At 39.8% G+C, this 18,055-nt stretch overlaps 1 protein-coding gene and 1 pseudogene across 1 annotated transcript in view; one reads left to right on the top strand and one right to left on the bottom strand.

Annotated features, from left to right (window-relative positions):
* Positions 1-18,055, top strand: part of SLC28A3 (solute carrier family 28 member 3) — a 92,412-nt gene that overhangs the window by 33,582 nt on the left and 40,775 nt on the right. The window contains exons 2-7 of the mRNA XM_089662091.1: positions 2,649-2,738; positions 3,548-3,609; positions 8,602-8,693; positions 9,783-9,972; positions 10,589-10,733; positions 13,852-13,965. Coding sequence (XP_089518217.1) covers positions 2,649-2,738; positions 3,548-3,609; positions 8,602-8,693; positions 9,783-9,972; positions 10,589-10,733; positions 13,852-13,965 — 693 coding nt within the window. The remainder of the gene's footprint in view (positions 1-2,648; positions 2,739-3,547; positions 3,610-8,601; positions 8,694-9,782; positions 9,973-10,588; positions 10,734-13,851; positions 13,966-18,055) is intronic.
* On the bottom strand, positions 8,869-8,949 carry LOC149436002 (small nucleolar RNA U3; annotated as a pseudogene).

The raw sequence follows: 18,055 nt of genomic DNA, 5'->3' as shown, positions 1-18,055 counted from the left end.
AACAGGTTCCTTTCACATGGGCATTTTGGGCATTCTGGCTGTCCATTTTTGATCTGTGATTGCACAGATCAAACATGGACAGCACAATATCCCTATGGATGGCCAGAAGTAAGCAGAAATTAATCTGCCTATATCCACCCGTCCCTGGGTCTTTTCAAGCTAGACACAATAGGGTTGATTTACTAAACCTGGAGGGTGCAAACTCTGGTGCAGCTCTGCATAGAAACCAGTCAGCTTCCAGGTTCTTTTTGTCAAAGCTTAATCAAAGGTTAGAAGCTGATTGACTACCGTGCACAGCTGCACCAGATTTTGCACTCTCCAGTTTTAGTTTTGCATGACTGACATATTACACATTGTTCTTTAGATAATGGCTTATATTTATGATTAATGTTTATAGCAAATTTATTTTTCTAATTAAAGTATGAGGCTACAAAAAGTGCTTAGAAAAGCAAGTATAGTTTCTATTCTATTGAATTCTTGAGAGTTCTTTGAGCTTGCACAACAGGAATTGTCCATACATGGAGCAGTATACTTTATTTGGAGGCTTAAAAATGATGGTGATTCCTCCTATCCCTAAAGGTGAGGTGTGTATTTGTAACGTGGGAGTAAAAAGTTATGAGTGTTGTGCTTCCAGTGTAGGTTGCAATAGCTGATTTATTTGATATTTATAGCTATGACTAAATTATGAACTGCTGACACAGAACGAGTGATTATAAATAGTGGTAGGATTATCACTGTGTAGTCATACATATTTCCTAATTTTGTAAGGAGCCCACCATATCGTTACACAAAAGGTCATAAAAGAACAACTTTTAACATCAAGTAAATATCAAAATTACTGTCATTATGCTGAAGTCATTTTATGTTAATCTGGACTCGCATGACTGCCTGTAACCTCCTTTTCTAAATATTACCAAATGTGCTCAGAACAAGGGAATATTGGAACCTTCATTTCCAATGTGTTGTTTGGCACAGAGCTATAATGCTCTTTTGGAGCAGTTGTAGTTTCAAATGTCTGGGCTCCTGGATGGAACAAAACTTTCTCTTTTCTTTCCTGAGCACAGGCTTGGAACCAGTCATGGAGAAACAAGAAAGCAGGGCTAGGGTCAAGTGCACCCAGAATGGACCAACATTAAACACATTGAAAACATAGAAACAGCATGGTGTCCCAAATGGGAGTCAATCTCAGGACACCAGGTCTAAAAGACAAGAGTATTAAACACTCACATCTTAGTGTCATCAGGCTTGAGGCCATTCAGAAAAAAGGCAAAGCCTTCGGCCAGGTTTACATGACTGCAGTGCATTTCTACACATATGATAATTTGCATTACCTATTTATGTGGGTTATAGTAGGGCTGCCAAACTTACAACAATGCACCTAAATCTTCAAGCACATGCATGGGTAATTCACATCTGCAAGTTCTGGTATGCTAAAATGCAGGTCCGCTGTGGTATGTGGGGATTTATTTGGGGTACCATTTAAAATGAACGGCATAGCAACAAACCGCACCAATTCCCGCATATTATTGTGCATTACCACTCTGCAAGTATTTGAACCTGGCCTTAGGTCATTGGTAACTAGGGCAGACAGGTGCAAAAAAATTATTAACAAAAAACTATAAACCAGACAACTCTATTCATGAAGGTTAAATGGAAAATTTGCATGTTTCAGTGCCAAGAACAAAAAGAGTTTTAATTCACTATCCTGAAAAAAGCCAGCTAATCTGACAGGTTACCAGGAGATACAGCTTTACATACTGCAGTGATCACAAATCAACAAATCAAACAGGAAGTGAGAGAAAACCTCTACAAAGTGAAGGGAACTCCCCCTTTGTAAAAATATCACCAGAACATGTGTTCCCATAATAATATATACCCTTACCTCCAGGGGCGGACTGACAACTCATGGGGCCCCCGGGCAATAGGGGATCATGGGGCCCCTGTGTCCTTGCCCAAACTCAAAAAAGCCTATGAAAAAGGTACCAGAGGCATCTCATGGGGCCCCCTACCTACCCCGGGCCCTCTGGCAGCGCCCGAGTTTCCAAATGGTCAGTCCGCCCCTGCTCACCTCTTGTTTTGGTATACACACTTTTGGTCTCAGTGACAGTGGTTACCTAGAGAAATAGAACGGGTAAATTTACCAAGCAAGGATACAGACAGCAATAAAACTTTACAGGGTTCTAATAATTCCTTAAGTGATATTAAAGGCAAGTTTTTTTTCTCCAAATAACAAACATGGCATACTTACCTGCTCTGTGCAGTGGTTTTGCACAGAGCAGCCCCGATCCTCCTCTTCTCAGGTCCTCTGCTCGCGCTCCTGGACCCTCCCTCCCGCAAAGCTCCCCACAGCAAGCAACTTGCTATGGGGGCACCCAAGTAGGCTTGCTCCCAAGCCACTGTTCTCATACACAGAGCCCTGGATCAGCCCCATCCCCTCTCTCTCCTCATTGGCTCACTGGCTTTGATTGACATTTGACAATTTGGAAAAACATTTGTTGGACATTTTAACTCTAGAATTATTAGGAAACTTATGATATACATTCCATTAAAGACTCAAAAACAGTTTACCATTGCATTCATATTTTCATATTTTATTTTTTTTTTACAGATGGTTATTAGTACAAATAACCTGTTTTTCTTATTATTAGAATGATGATTCTGAATACAAGGAAACATCTAACAATAATGATTTCCAAGACAGGAAGCACGCGAATAAAGATTCTGTCATTATTGGTCAGGTAAGGTAAACCTTGAGCTTTATGCTGTATTTGTAGTAATACCTAGGTTAAAGAAATAAAAATTTATAAAATATAATGTTTGAATGCTATATTTAATCACCAACAATCTTCTATCCTGTGTTTTTTAGTTGAATCTTCATTAGAGTTAGCATGATTCAAAGGTCCCCAAACAGTTTTGTGGCAAAAACTTTTATATCAACTTGCTGCACATTTCCATTGCTGATGATGACTTTTCTACAACTGTTAATGAGCTTCAGAGATAAAAATTTTGCAGAGTCAGTTATATAATTAAGACATATTCATGTACCAGCATTGAAACTGCAGCGTTTATTCTTATGAAAGCATCCTCCAAATCAACCAAACACGTACAAATGCCCAATGTTCAAGGCTTACATTAATACTATACCTAATAAAAGATGGCTTGTTTTGTAAACTACACTTACACAAAACAATAAATTAGATTTGGTAATCAGCTCATGTGTGGGAAGAAAGTAACTTTCTTCCTTGATCATAATTTGCATAATTACAATTTAGGCAAGTTGAAAATCCAGTTGCATCATTATAGTATTGTGTATTTTTTCAGTCTTCATAAAAAATATCTCCAAAGTGAATACTAAACATCTGGATCTAAAACACCTAGAACTCCTGATCTCAACATAATACTATCAGTTTGTGATAACAATATAGAGAAATTATCTGTAAAGTCCTTATAAATTATAATTACAAACCTCATTAATATTTAAAATGTGTATTCAGAATTGCTCTCTCTTTTATGTATTGTTCATCACTTTTTTGGATCTTCCATTTAGCTAGATGAAGAAAGTTCAATACCTCGGGCTAAATATGATGATGCGGACTCAAAACATAAAAGGTAAACTATCTATTTAGTAAATATAGCTATTATGCCAAAATAATAATTGCCAGTTTTAAATTTTAATACAGGTTTATGGATCCCAATTGATAACTAGTATGTTATAGTTAGCCAAAGATTTAAGTAAAAGATGCTTTTTCAATGTATAGCAATAAAATACTTTTTTTTATGTAAAAAAAAGAACACGAAAAAGACTTTTACAGAAACCTGGATTTACATGATTATGTCTTCCCTTAGCCAGTATCCTAGCCTAGAAAATAAATCTTGAGTCTAAATGCTGCTATCCAACCTGAGAAACAGTAACATTAGCTCTTTAAGAAGCTAAAAAATAGTATACATATGGATTTATTTGCATATACTTGCTTAACATGAAAGATATATTTGAGGATAGGTCTATTTTAAAAATATTTGGATTCTATGTTTAAAACACTTGCTCTCAACTCCTAATTTTCTGACTGACTGCAAAGGGGAATTTTCATTCATTTTCCAAAGTGATCAGTAATTCTTGCGAAAGTCGGGTCATGTGAGTCAGCCAAAAATACAATATACTCTTTAATGGATAATAGCTTATCTCAACAGTTATTAAGTAACGATGCACATATAGACCTAGAGAGCTCTTGTTAAAGTTCTTTGTGAAGGTAAAATGTTTTTTACCTTAATGCATTCCCTGTATTAAGGTTAAAAACCTGTCAGCTCCCTCAGCAGCCCCCCTAAATACTCCCCTGAGCCCAATCTCGATCCAGCACTGTGCACATCTGCAGCAGCTCTTCTTCCTTCTTCCAGCTCTCACAGGCTTGGCTAAGAGCAGAGGGAGCCATTGGCTCCTGCTGCTGTCAGTCAAAACCTGTGAGCATAGAGCAGGAGGTCGTCCAATCCAAGCTGTGTATCTGAATAGATGCAAGCAGCTTGACTTGGGAGCTAGCCCACAGGGGTGCCCCCATTGGAAGTGACTTCCTTTGGTGGGCAGTCAATAGAAGGAGGAGCCAGGAGCATCGGCAGGGGACCCGAGAAGAGGAGGATCTGGGCTGCTCTGTGTAAAACCAGTGCAGAGAGCGGGTAAGTATAGACATGTTTGTTAATTTAATGAAAAAAGGGAAGCTTTACAATCACCTTTAGCTAGCTATAAACTATGCAAATTCCTGAGCTGATTCTTGATAAACTGGACAAAATTCGCTATGTGAGTATCTTTCTTGCCACTCTCCCATCCAACATCCTTCAATTAAAGAACTGAAGGAGCTGGATGGAAAATTCTCACCTAAATAACAGCTGCATACAATCAGATACGACCGCTGTTTGAATATTCTTACAACCACAGGTACTGGTTGTATGAATACAATAGCTGCAGAGCTAGAGCTAGTAACAAGAGAGTTGTTAAGCTGTATAGAGTGGATGGAGGAATCCGTTTTTTTTTTTAATGCAGTACATGAACAGGTCAGGAAGAAATCGCAAAGCATAATTAAAACACAAAGTCACAGGGAGGGACTCTGTAAGCCATTTAAAAATGTGTCTTAGTTTCTCCAGTTAACACCAAAATTATTATCTTTCTTAGATCACCTCTCAAAAAATTAAAGCGGAGGTCCAGTGGGAATTAAAAAAAAATATGTCAACAGCTACAAAAACTGTAGCTGCTGACTTTTATAAAACGGACACTCACCTGTCCCTCGATCCCGCGGTGTCCTCACTCCGGCCGTGTTGACCAACCGTCCTGTCTCCTCAGTGCTGACATCTTCAGCTTGTGGCTTCACAACCGGGAGCCCACCGTGCAAGCACGAGTAGCACTGAACTTTGTGAATGGTCCCGTAGTCTTCTGGGACCTATCACATGTCCCAGAAGACTACAGGGAGGGAGGGAGGAGGACAGCTTCAACTTCTATGCAATCGCAGCAGAAGTGGGAGCGGGATACCTGTCAAATTTGGGTACCCCTACTCCCTAAAGGTGCCAATCCTTAACGGGGAGTGGGGGACAAAGCCTTAAAGTAGAACTTCCCCTTTTGGGTGGAGCTCCTCTTTAAGCTGTTTACACTATCAACATGTCCATCCTTGGCTCAACACGCTAGGGTAGATTATGTCCCCAGATGTATATCAGGGGTACAGTAGAGAAGCGAAAATGTAAGTTGCATAGATTGCCAACTTTACTTTTATATTGGCCATATGTGAAAAGATTCTAAGTCAATGAGAATATATTTATTTTTAAATTTCATTTTGTAAATGGATAGAACACTGTTTTAAACACCCCACCCTGAAAGTTTTGATCAATGAGTCAAACTCTGAAAAGTCTCAAATTGAAAACTGTGTACCCCCAGCTTCAGTTAAGAGATTAATGTTAACCTGTTTGTAAATAATGTAGAGTTTAGGACTACATATTATTTCTGTGTAGCAGATGACAGATAACTATTTAGTGAACTGGATGAATATATATCCTTTTCAACCTAGCCAATGGCATATCAGCGTTTAATTTGCCTGTTTTTCAGAATTATTGCTGACTATCATAAACACAGAGGGTCATATTCCAATTTTGTATCATATAGTTGTCTGGACATAATTAAGTCTGTATGCTCAGTTTTATTGCCTTATGTAAGTAGAACATTTGGAGTTTAAAGTGTTACTAAACCCAGGACCCTACATTCACTATATCTGGTCTCCCACAGTACACAGAACACGGAAATGCAATTATTTTAGTACATAAAAACTGCTAAATACCTTTTCTCAGCAGTTAGAGCAGTCTTGTGACTTCTACCAGTGCCCAGCAGAACACTGGTTAAAGCTTGTAGGAGGAGTTTTCATTTTCCCCTTATTGTCCTATGAGGCTGCAGGACCCTGGACCCCTGACCCTTTGTCCGGACAATGCTGATTGGCCCTGTGCTGATAACATGCACTCTTCCAAGAAAAAAAAAAACTTTCTAGCAATACATACCACACTGAGCGTGTACAGCATGCCCCCAAGGCTCTGTTCTATCAGCAGATGGATTGGGAACAGTGAAAGAAGGAGAGGATCAGAGAAGACAGGATCAAACATCCTTTTTTACACAATGTGGAGGATTAACCCCTTAGGTATCACACTGAGTATGACAAGCATGCTTTACTGTATATACAGACTGATTTTACTGATGTGGGTTTGGCAATACTTTAAGTGATACCCTTTACTTGTTAGCCTAATTTAACTGTCATATATGTACAAGCAGGGGCGGACTGACCATTTGGAAACTTGGGCACTGCCTGAGGGCCCCGGGTCAGTAGGGGGCCCCATGAGACCCCTGGTACCTTTTTCATAGGCTTTTTTGAGTTTGGGCAAGGACACAGAGGCCCCATGATCCCCTATTGCCCGGGGGCCCCATGAGTTCTCAGTCTGCCCCTGTGTACAAGCAATACAAGAAAAACATTGTTATGCAGGGAATTCAAGTACTCTCTGAAATGGTGCAATATATGGTCAGCAGCATTATTCACAGACTAGAACAAGAGAGTCAGCTATGAATTTACCACCATGGAAACTCTACGGTTGATTAATGATTATACCTTTAGAGCTGAAGACACTGTCAATAGTTCAAAAGCATCAAAGAAAACTACAAACTACATTTCACTGTGAAGAAAATGAATGATACTCTTCATTGCTTCCAGGTCTAATGCTACCAATATTCTTGTGCCAAAATTACCATTTTCCATCATGACTTGTTTAGTATAAGGTTTGGCAGGCATGTAACTTTATCTGCATCAAATAAGTAGAAAAATAGCAGATACTCTTCTGCAAGCTTTGGTTCCCACACCACCACTAATGACAGGAGCTGGTTCCTCAGAGTAGACTCTGCTCGAAAAGAAGAAAGCAGAACTGATCACTTTGTTGGAGGTCTTAAATCTGTTTATAAACCAATCCAACAAACATTTTTTTTGGAGTAGTTGCTTCAAATAGGCTCATATAGTGACAACAATTTTCTGTACCGCCATTACATAGCACAGTGGCTAAAGCTGGCTATAAACTTTAAAATACAATCTTTGTGTAGTCATCATTCAACTGCCTACAGTAAGTTGAGCACCTTTCTTCCTAGAGAGAAACAGGAGGGAAAAGGTTTGCCAATTTCAAAGTGCAGCCAGTGAAGCAGTTCATTTGTATGAATAACTACAAAATTTTCTTTAAGGCCTGGATTCAGACTGCCGCAATGTGATTCTGATGCGATTGTCAGTGTGATTATGTAGACTGACTATGATGCGACTTTGCATATTTTATGGGGACAAGCCGAACTGTAAGCCGAACACCAAAGTACAGGAACCTTTTCCAAAGGCACAATGATAAGAATAGGCACCATTGAGAATAATGTGATTTCCCCTGTCATATGTTTTTGTGCAACTCAAGAAGTTGCACTAGTGGAAACCAGCAATGAAACTAAGGGTCTGCTCACATCAGTGTGTTGTGGTAACACATGGAAAAACCAAGTTTTCTCCATGCAGTACTACAATGCACAGTGACCCATCAAGCACAGTACGAAGTTATTTATTTGGAATGGTACCCCAATGCACGTGCATTTTAGCATATCATAGTGCAATCTGTGAGCGGTAGCGCAGTGCATTAAAAATGTGGCATGTCTAGTTTTAGTGCCTTGGGGGGCTTTGGAAGCCCATTGGGTTTCATATTGGTCCAAAGAGATGGGGGCTGTTTATCACAACACACATGATTACCACAACACACTGGTATGGACAGGCCCCTATGGTTGGGTGGATGTTTTTAATTGATCTCCCATTGCTCTTATATTCTTTTATGGATGTTAACCAAAAGCCCCATATTAAAATAAATCCCTAAAACATTGAAATGATGGATGCAGATATCCATAACATTACTTCAGTAATGATAGCACTGCCATATTTAACACAAGGCACTTGAGCGCCTGTATCAAAGCAGAGAGCAAGTGCCAAAGCGTAACCGGCATGGTATCATTTATAAGCAGTGCTAAGTCAACACTGTTCACTTTATGTCTCTTTCATCTCCCTATATCTTTCCTCACAGTTGCCTTGAAATGAAATATGATGCTGCATGTACCTTCTGCAGGAAACATAAAACTACAATTAAATATGTCATCTATAGCATTTTGTTGGCAGGTAAGCATATAATACCACTGAGCTAGACAGTAGCTTTCCTTCCAAAAGAATGATTTGTAATACACTTTACTTACAAACAGTATATATTTCATTTACCTGATCATGTTGTTTCTGTAATAAAACTGGCAACCGGCTTATGCTTTAAAAATGTATGTGTACATACTTAAAGGATCAGTCCACTCAAAATGAATAACTTACTTCTGAGTGCATTTCGACAGTCAAGAACTATAGAAATGATCCCTGAAAGTATAGTCTTCAAATCTAATAAACTTAGTGTTTGATAGATTTAGGAGCCTTTAACCAACTGATTCTTTTTTCTCTGTCTCAGGGACTCTATATGAGAGCCTTTTGCATTGGATTTCCTTGATCTAAACAATTGCAATAGCCTTGTGAGGGAATCCCAATCTCCCTGTTGAATGTTTTCATTATTTAATACTATGGAGGATGCAACAGCTGTAGCTGAAACACTAGGTGGTCTGGAAGAGCTTTGGGATTTATAGCAAGGACATTTCACTGTTGGGCTATCAATAACATTTACAAAACCAGGTTCTAGATCAGCCCACCAGACCAGATGGACTGCTGGACTACATATATAATATGTACATAGAACAGCTGTATTTGATAATTATGTATGGACTTGTTTCTCACATGAATTATTAATGACTCCATTAAATGGGTAATAGCAAATGCCCATACCAAAATATTAGCATGCAAGACATTTTTTCAACATACCTGAGTGCAGCACTTTAGTGACCAAGCAATAAAAATATATTGTTATATCTAGATGCATCTTGGCTGTACTAAAGAGTATAGCAAAATGGATGAAAGAACTCCCTCTAACATGAGCAAGCCCTTAGGAGCACAGGTCATATGACACTGGTGTCATCTATGTTATTGCAAGGAGAGGGTAGGGGATATCCCAAATCTTTCATTCTATGACCTAGAAGTATATAGTAAATACAAAATCTTCTTTATATATAGTGACTATTTGGTTGCTGCATATATCACAGTTCTTTCTATTGTTTTAGTCATTGTTCCAAAATGTGAATGGTAGTTCTGTGAATTTAGAGCCATTTGTGTTTTCCTCAGGTTTCCTGGCATTGGTGATTGCAGCTTGTGTGCTGAACTTCAGAAGAGCATTGGCTCTCTTTGTACTTACTGTACTGGTCATCTTTTTTGTATGCTGGGATTTATTCATTGACAGATTTGAAGGCAAAATTGTGAAATTCTTCTCCCCGGTTGGAGCATTTCTCAAGAAACAATGGTTCTGGATGAAATGGTAACTAAATATTATTGCTGGGTTTACCTTTTATGATTACTACACAATTAGTGCCCACATGTACACCTGAAAGCGAAACTAAACTCTCTCAATCAACATTAACTCTTTTTAAATGCTTATGCTGCTAGCTGTAGTAAACAGATAGGAAGGTATATTAAATTTGCTTGTTTTAAAAGTTTTTTTACATTTCTTCAGTTAATTCCTGGTTTCCTTGCATAGTCAAATAATGCCATACAGTCTAGGAGACTTCAGGAGTGGAGGGGTTTTATCAGCTAAGCAAACCCTCCTGCCTGCATACCTGAGGTAAGGGCAGATGGATTCCAGGAAGTAAATGCTGCATAAATCATCTGCCCTTGCTCAAGATGGCCATGGCCAGAAATGCTAGGGGGTGTTTTTCAAAATGATTTCTCAGCAAAATAATGCATGGAGACATAGAGGAATGAGTGAGTTTGCGTTGAATATTAAAAAAGAAATACTGTTTTCAGTTTGTGGTGCTCAGATACAGTTTAGCTCCGCTTGAAGTTCTGTAATATGCTGTCTCTCAGAATTATCATAATTATTATTTCAATATTTATGTTGGCTATGTTGCATTTTACACCTGCCGTCTTATCCTTAGGGTAATATGGATAAGCCTTGTTGTTGGCATTATATTGTGGCTTATTTTCGATACTGCAAGAATGGGAAGCAATCAGCTGATTTCCTTTGGTGGCCTTGTGATGTATATTCTCCTAATGTTTGTGTTCTCCAAACACCCAACTAAGGTATGAAATAAATATCTGGAAATAAACAGAAACTGATCCATTCATTACAATCGAAAGGAACAAATTATTATCCTGTTTTACTTTTAAGCTGTTAAAATCATGTGACCAAGAAAGTTTGCAGTGTGGTATTTACACAGATCTTTTTTACCAGCATTTGGCAGCTTAGGTAGGAGGACTCTAAGGGATTTGGTAAAGCAGACATACTTACCTGATCCTCCATTCATGTAGGAACCTCTGTGCTGTTAGATTGGTCCCTGCAGCCTCTTTTCCCCCACGCTCCAGTGGTCTATGGTCCCCTAGTGTCATCAAAACTGATACAGGGTTCATAGTCCTGCACATGATGTGTAGAAGCCAAAGGGCAACTCACCACCATGTGCCAGGGGTGTGGAGGATCAGGTAAATAAAGTGCTTTCACTGTCCCCTAGACAAAATGGGTAGTTAAAGTGGTTCTAAAGTCCATATGTTTTTGACCTCTCTCCCAGTATCAAGGTAAAAAAATACATCAATATCTGCCACCCCCCAACACTTACCTTGCTCCTGTCACTGTTCCAGACACCCCTCCCCTCCCTTACAGCTTTCATAGGTGAAACTGAGGAAAGCTGAGCCATGGGCTCCTGCTGCTGTCAGTCATGCACCTAAGAGGAGAGACTGGGCTTACCAGCGCTCTGTGTATCAGGAGCCCACACGCACAGGTGCTTTCTTACCACCAAGATTGCTGAGGTGCCCAGAGCAGGGAAAAGCTGATAGCCCTGGCAGAGGACTGCCTGAGGAGCAGAAAAGGGTGATTTCTGTGCAATATCATTGCACATAGCAGATAAGTAAATCCTCTTTTTTATTTAATGAAGAAAACATTTTAATGTAATTTAAATATAAAAACCTCCGCTCCAAAGATATAATAAATAATTATCCAGCTGCAATCACTAAACTCACTGTGGAGTGTGCAAAAAACAAATATACATATGACTGTGCTCAAAATATCAAGTGTTAAACTAACTAAAAGAAGAAAAAGTGAAAGCCTTGGTTCGCAATGATGCGAATTGTGACAGTCCAAATCACATGACAAATTGCATCCAATGATTGGCAAAGGAACTGTTCTAATCCGGAGACACACCAATTAGAAAAGTAGTTCCTGCATTACCTTTGCCCAATTTGGGGTGTGACTTGCATAGACATCTGTGCATGAAGTCGCAGAGATGTCTATCAAGTCACATCCGAAGTTGCACTGCCATCTGACTTTCAAATCGTGCACCTTCAAGTGAAGTTGCATGATTTCCAAGGCGCATCCAGTGTGAATTGAGGCTTAAAATAAAATTATATAAAATGTATCAACAAAATATTCACTTTCAAAATATTGTGCAGCTCAGTTCACAAACAATGTGTCCATAATAAGTATTCTTAAATCCAAAATAACAAAAATAAAGTCCTTAATGTCCATTATCAAGTCGCACCCGAAGTTGCACCACCATCTGACTTTGAAATCTCACACCTTCAAGTGAAATCGCACAATTTCAGATCCAGTGTGAACCAGGGCTTAAAATAATACAATATAAAATGTATCAACAAAATATTCACTTTCAAAAATGTTGTGCAGCTCAGTTCACAAACAACGTGTCCATAATAATTATTCTTAAATACAAATAAACAAAAATAAAGTCTTTAATGTCCACCATCAAGTGCAATATATATATATATATATATATATATATATATATATATATATATTCTCTTTGCATAAAGGTGTGATGTCAAAGCACACAGTGTCCTTCACCTCTTCAAGTAAATGACTCACCTGTTTCAACACAACTTAAAAAAAATACAAAGTAAAAATGCGTTCTTTTAAAAGGTATCATCCACAATGCAGTCCACTTCCAATTCCATTGGAGCACTATGCAATGTTAAACAGCCATCGATGGGTTAATAGATCCACACTCTCTTCATTAATGGGCTTGCAAGCTTCACACAGTTCCAGAACAGTGGTCAACATGTCAAAAAATGAAAAAGAAGGCTTCACAGCCTAAAACAATTGATTATTTATTAATAAAAACCATCATAGGTACACTGACATTGCCATGCGTCATGCCTGACACTAAGGAGGTATTCGCATATACTAGTAAAGCCGCCAGCTCCAGCCGTGAACACAGGCTGAGGGTCAAAGCAGTTTAACTTTTTGCATTGTGAGTGCAACGCCACTGCAAGGGAGATGTTTCAGGTTCCTGGAGGGAAAAAAACTAGAAATGAACCTATGATCTTGCTGACTTAGTACAGATAAAGTGCTGTTCCCTGTATTATATATATATATATATATATACTTATACACACACTTGCTAGGTCAAGCTTGTTGTATTGAAGATTTACATTTTCCTGTCTATTTAATGTGTGTGTATTGTGATGACAGTAACCTTGCTTTTGCTGTCTATTGGGGAAAACAGCTTTAAGTGGGTAGTTTTATTCATTGTCAAAGAGCAGAGCAACGTGCTCCAGCTTCCCCGAGGTTTGCAATAATTCTGAAAAGCCTTGTGAAGGAAGCTTCTTTCTCTAAAAGGACCAATGACAACACTAGTCTAATCAACTTTGATTACATCAGGTACACACCACACCCTCGGCTCGCCAAACAGGCTTTCTCAGTGCTTCTGTCACAATATATTGTAATTTCTGGTAAACACAACAATAATCATGGTGCCCTGGTTCTGATGCTTCTGGCAAGTTTTATTAATGAATTGTTAAATAAACACATACAATCATACCTGTCCACCTCTAAGTATATAAACTGTCATCCCAATCTTACCAGGTGTAGGCCTAAAGTCTAGCACTATAAAAAAAAAATGCAAAATCAGCTTAGCATTTCACGTGGCTCCTGCAGCAAAATAAAATTTCTCTCTTCCTAGCACACACACCCTAGTGAAGAAATCTCAAACCTAGATTGTATCTGGTCCAACAGGAAACTAGAGATAGAGAAATACACCATATATATTATACTGAAAATGACTGATATCAACCAAGATGAACATGTGCACACTTTTAATACACAAACTAAAAATAATGTACATGTTGTCAAAAGTTAATATTTAATTGTATTTTTTATTGAAGCATTTCTTCGTAACGCCACTTTTTTATTTAGGTTAACTGGCGACAAGTTTTTTGGGGCATTGGGCTACAGTTTCTTCTAGGACTTCTAATTCTAAGAACGAAGCCAGGGTTCGATGCATTTGATTGGCTTGGGATACAAGTGCAGGTAAGAGCTTCCCATTGTTTTAGGGTTTATTACTGGCAATGCAAATGGCAAAGTACTCGCCATAGATACAAGCAGAAGTCATCATTTCCATCTAAGCTGCTATTATAATTCCTTTTTTCTGAGCATTGTGGTTGCATATTCCCCAAAACTTGCATAATAAAGAAATGTATAGCACATACACTATATTGCCAAAAGTATTGGGACGCCTGCCTTTACACTCACATAACCTTTAATGGCATCCCAGTCTTAGTCCATAGGGTTCAATATTGAGTTGGCCCACCCTTTGCAGCTATAACAGCTTCAACTCTTCTGGGAAGGCTGCCCACAAGGTTTAGGAGTGTGTCTATAGGAATGTTTGACCATTCTTCCACAAGCACATTTGTGAGGTCAGGCACTGATATTGGACGAGAAGGCCTGGTTTGCAGTCTCCGCTCTAATTCATCCCAAAGGTGTTCTATCAGGTTGAGGTCAGGATTCTGTGCAGACCAGTCACTTTCCTCTACCCCAAACTTGCTCATCCATGTCTTTATGGACTTTGCGTTGTGTATTGGTGTGCAGTAATGTTGGAACAGGAAGGGACCAGCTACAAACCAGGGGCAGACTGACAACTCATGGGGCCCCCGGGCAATAGGGGATAATGGGGCCCCTGTGTCCTTGCCCAAACTCAAAAAAGCCTATAAAAAAGGTACCAGGGGGGCATCTCATGGGGCCCCCTACTGACCCCGGGCCCTTGGGCAGTGCTCTAGTTTCCAAATGGTCAGTCCACCCCTGCTACAAACTGTTCCCACAAAGTTAGGAACATGAAATTGTCCAAAATGTCTTGGAATGCTGACACCTTAAGAGTTCCATTCACTGGAACTAAGGGGCCAAGCCCAACCCCTGAAAAACAACTCCACACCATAATCCCCTTCCACCAAACTTTCCACCTGGCACAATGCAGTTAGGCAGTTACTGTTCTCCTGGCAACCGTCAAACTCAGACACATCCATTGGATTGCCACACAGAGAAGCGGGATTTGTCACTCCAGAGAACAGGTCTCCACTGCTCTAGAGTCTAGTGGCGATGTGCTTTACACCACTGCAGTTGCTGTGTCACGTAACTGAGATGACAAGGTCGGCCTCACTTGTGTCACTAGCCCTGACCCCACTGGAAGTGGAACAGAGGATGTCTAGGGACCAGGGGGACAAGAGTGCCAGCAGATGTTGTTTGCAGCACTTGCAGCTGGAGTCCTTAAAAGACTGATGGACCACCGATTCAGGAACAGTAGCGATATGCTGGTATGGTAGATCGCCAGGCGTGCACCAGAGCAAGGCAGGAAGCTGGGGTGGGAGACAGGAGCAATGTCATAGGAATAGCCGGGGTCATCAATGGGCGGACAGTGAGGTACCAAATCATAAGCAAGCCAAAGTCAGGAGCAGAGCCGAGGTCAAGAACAAATATCAAGCAAGAGAGTAATCAAGAGTCAGGTCACGAACAAGCCGGGTCAGCAATAAGGGAATCACACAGGAACGAGCAGGAAACGGGGAACAGCTGAAGACCAGTCAGCACTCAGCACAGGCAGAGGCACCTTTTAAATAGTTTGTCTGGTGCCAATCTTCGCCGTGCGTGTGCGCGATCACGCATTTCTGTGCACATGCACATGTCTATTCGCCAGCCGTCTCACAGGAATTCCCTTACATGGTGACTTCTGCGCACTGTGTGCTTCAGCTGTTGCTGTTGTTCCCAGTTGCTTCCACTTTATTATAATACCACTAACAGTTGACCGAGAAATATTTAGTAGCAAGGAAATTTCATGGATGGACTTTGCAACCTATCACGGTACCACTCTTGAATTCACTGAGCTCCTGAGAGCGACCCATTCTTTGACAAATGTTTGTAGAAGCAGTCTGCATGCCTAGGTGCTTGGTTTTATACACCTGTGGCCAGGAAGATGATTAGAACACCTGAATCCAATGATTTGGAGGGGTGTCCCAATACTTCTGGCAATATAGTATAATTAAAAGAAAAATGTATCTTGTTTATGTGGCTATATAGTAGTGAAAGGTGAAAAGAAAATGAAACAAGGAGCAGCCCGCCTACCCTTATATATAAATATATCCAGGACTGGCCAAGTTTGATTTGTCTTGAAGAAAACCTGAGAGTATAAAAATTAAAAATTTGCTGTTGCTGACTTGTTTTTTAAAGAGGTGAGCTCCAGGGCTATCATCCTTGTCTTGGCTTCATTAACTAGTGAGTCCCTGACCTGCAATAAGCATTCAGACAGGAAAATCTTAAAAGTCTGATCTTTTGCACTAGAAACCTGTTCCAGGTCACTGATTACCTATGACGGCCCTAGAACCTGCACCTTTATAATCTAGTCAGCAATGGCAGGTCCAATAATAACATTTTCACAGATTTCATTTAAAGCTGAATTTTAGGTTAACTGTCACTTTAGTTTGTTTGGGCCAAGCTGGCCAAAACAAATTGCTTTCTACACTAGCAGGTGCTGGTGCTATATAAACTGTATAAAACCTTAACTACATACACAGTATAATGCAATATACAGTCTTGTGTTCCGGCGGTGAGACAAGTTTTCTCTGAATGAATACAAAGCTTCCTCTGATTGGTGTAGGCAGAGATTGTGACATCATCCACCTGCCTCAGCCAATCAGAGAAAGCTTTTTATTTATTCAGAGAATACAAAGCTGCCTAGCTGCCTAACTGAGCACAACTCAGGCTGACATTTGTTATGGGTGTGAGACAAGAAGTTCTCATCTCACTACTGAACACAAGGCTGTACACTGTATGTACAGTGGATATAAAAAGTCTACACACCCCTGTTAAAATGTCCGGTTTCTGTGATGTAAAAAAATTAGAGAAAGATAAATAATTTCAGAACTTTTTCCACCTTTAATGTAACCTATAAACTGAACAACAAACTGAAATCTTTTAGGTGGAGGGAAGTAAAAATAAAAAACTAAAATAATATGGTTGCATAAGTGTGCACACCCTAAACTAATACTTTGTTGAAGCACCTTTTGATTTTATTCCAGCACTCAGTCTTTTTGGGTATGAGTCTATCAGCATGGCACATCTTGACTTGGCAATATTTGCCCACTCTTCCTTGCAAAAACACTTCAAATCTGTCAGATTGCGTGGGCACCTCCTGTGCACAGCCCTCTTAAGATCACCCCACAGATTTTCAATCGGATTCAGGTCTGGGATCTGGCTGGGACATTCCAATTTTTAATCGTTTTCTGGTGAAGCCATTCCTTTGCTGTTTTGGATGTATGCTTTGGGTCATTGTCATGCTGAAAGATGAAGTTCCTCTTCATGTTCAGCTTTCTAGCAGAAGCAGAAAGTTTTTTGCCAATATTGACTGGTATTTGGAACTGTTCATAATTCCCTCTACCTTGACTAAGGCCCCAGTTCCAGCTGAAGAAAAACAGGCCCAAAGCATGATGCTGCCACCATCATGCTTCACAGTAGGTATGGTGTTCTTTTGGTGATATGCAGTGTTGTTTTTCTGCCAAACATATCTTTTGAAATTATGGCCATAAAGTTCAACCTTGGTTTCATCAGACCATAACACATTTTCCCACATGCTTTTTGGAGACTTCAGGTGTGTTTTTTCAAAATTTAGCCAGGCTTGGATGTTTCTCTTCATAAGAAAAGGCTTCAGTCTTGCCACTCTACCCCATAGCCTAGACATATGAAGAATATGGGAGATTGTTGTCACATGTACCACACAGCTGGTACTTGCCAGATATTCTTGCAGCTCCTTTAATGTTGCTGTAGGCCTCTTTGCAGCTTCCCAGACCAGTTTTCTTCTCGTCTTTTCATCAATTTTGGAGGGACGTCCAGTTCTTGGTAATGTCACTGTTGCGCCATATTTTCTCCACTTGATGATGACTGTCTTCACTGTGTTCCATGGTATATCTAATGCCTTAGAAATTCTTGTGTACCCTTCTCCTGACTGATACCTTTTAACAATGAGATCCCTCTGATGCTTTGGAAGTTCTCTGCGAACCATGGCTTTTGCTGTATGATGTGACTAAGTAAATGTCAGGAAAGACCAACTAGAAAAGCTGAACTTGCTTAATTCTGAATA

Source organism: Staurois parvus, unplaced genomic scaffold, assembly GCF_062004578.1.
Source record: "Staurois parvus isolate SC_StPar_1 unplaced genomic scaffold, SC_StPar_1.0 ptg001432l, whole genome shotgun sequence".
Classification (NCBI taxonomy): Eukaryota; Metazoa; Chordata; class Amphibia; order Anura; family Ranidae; genus Staurois; species Staurois parvus.
This window is presented reverse-complemented; position numbering and strand designations above follow the sequence as displayed.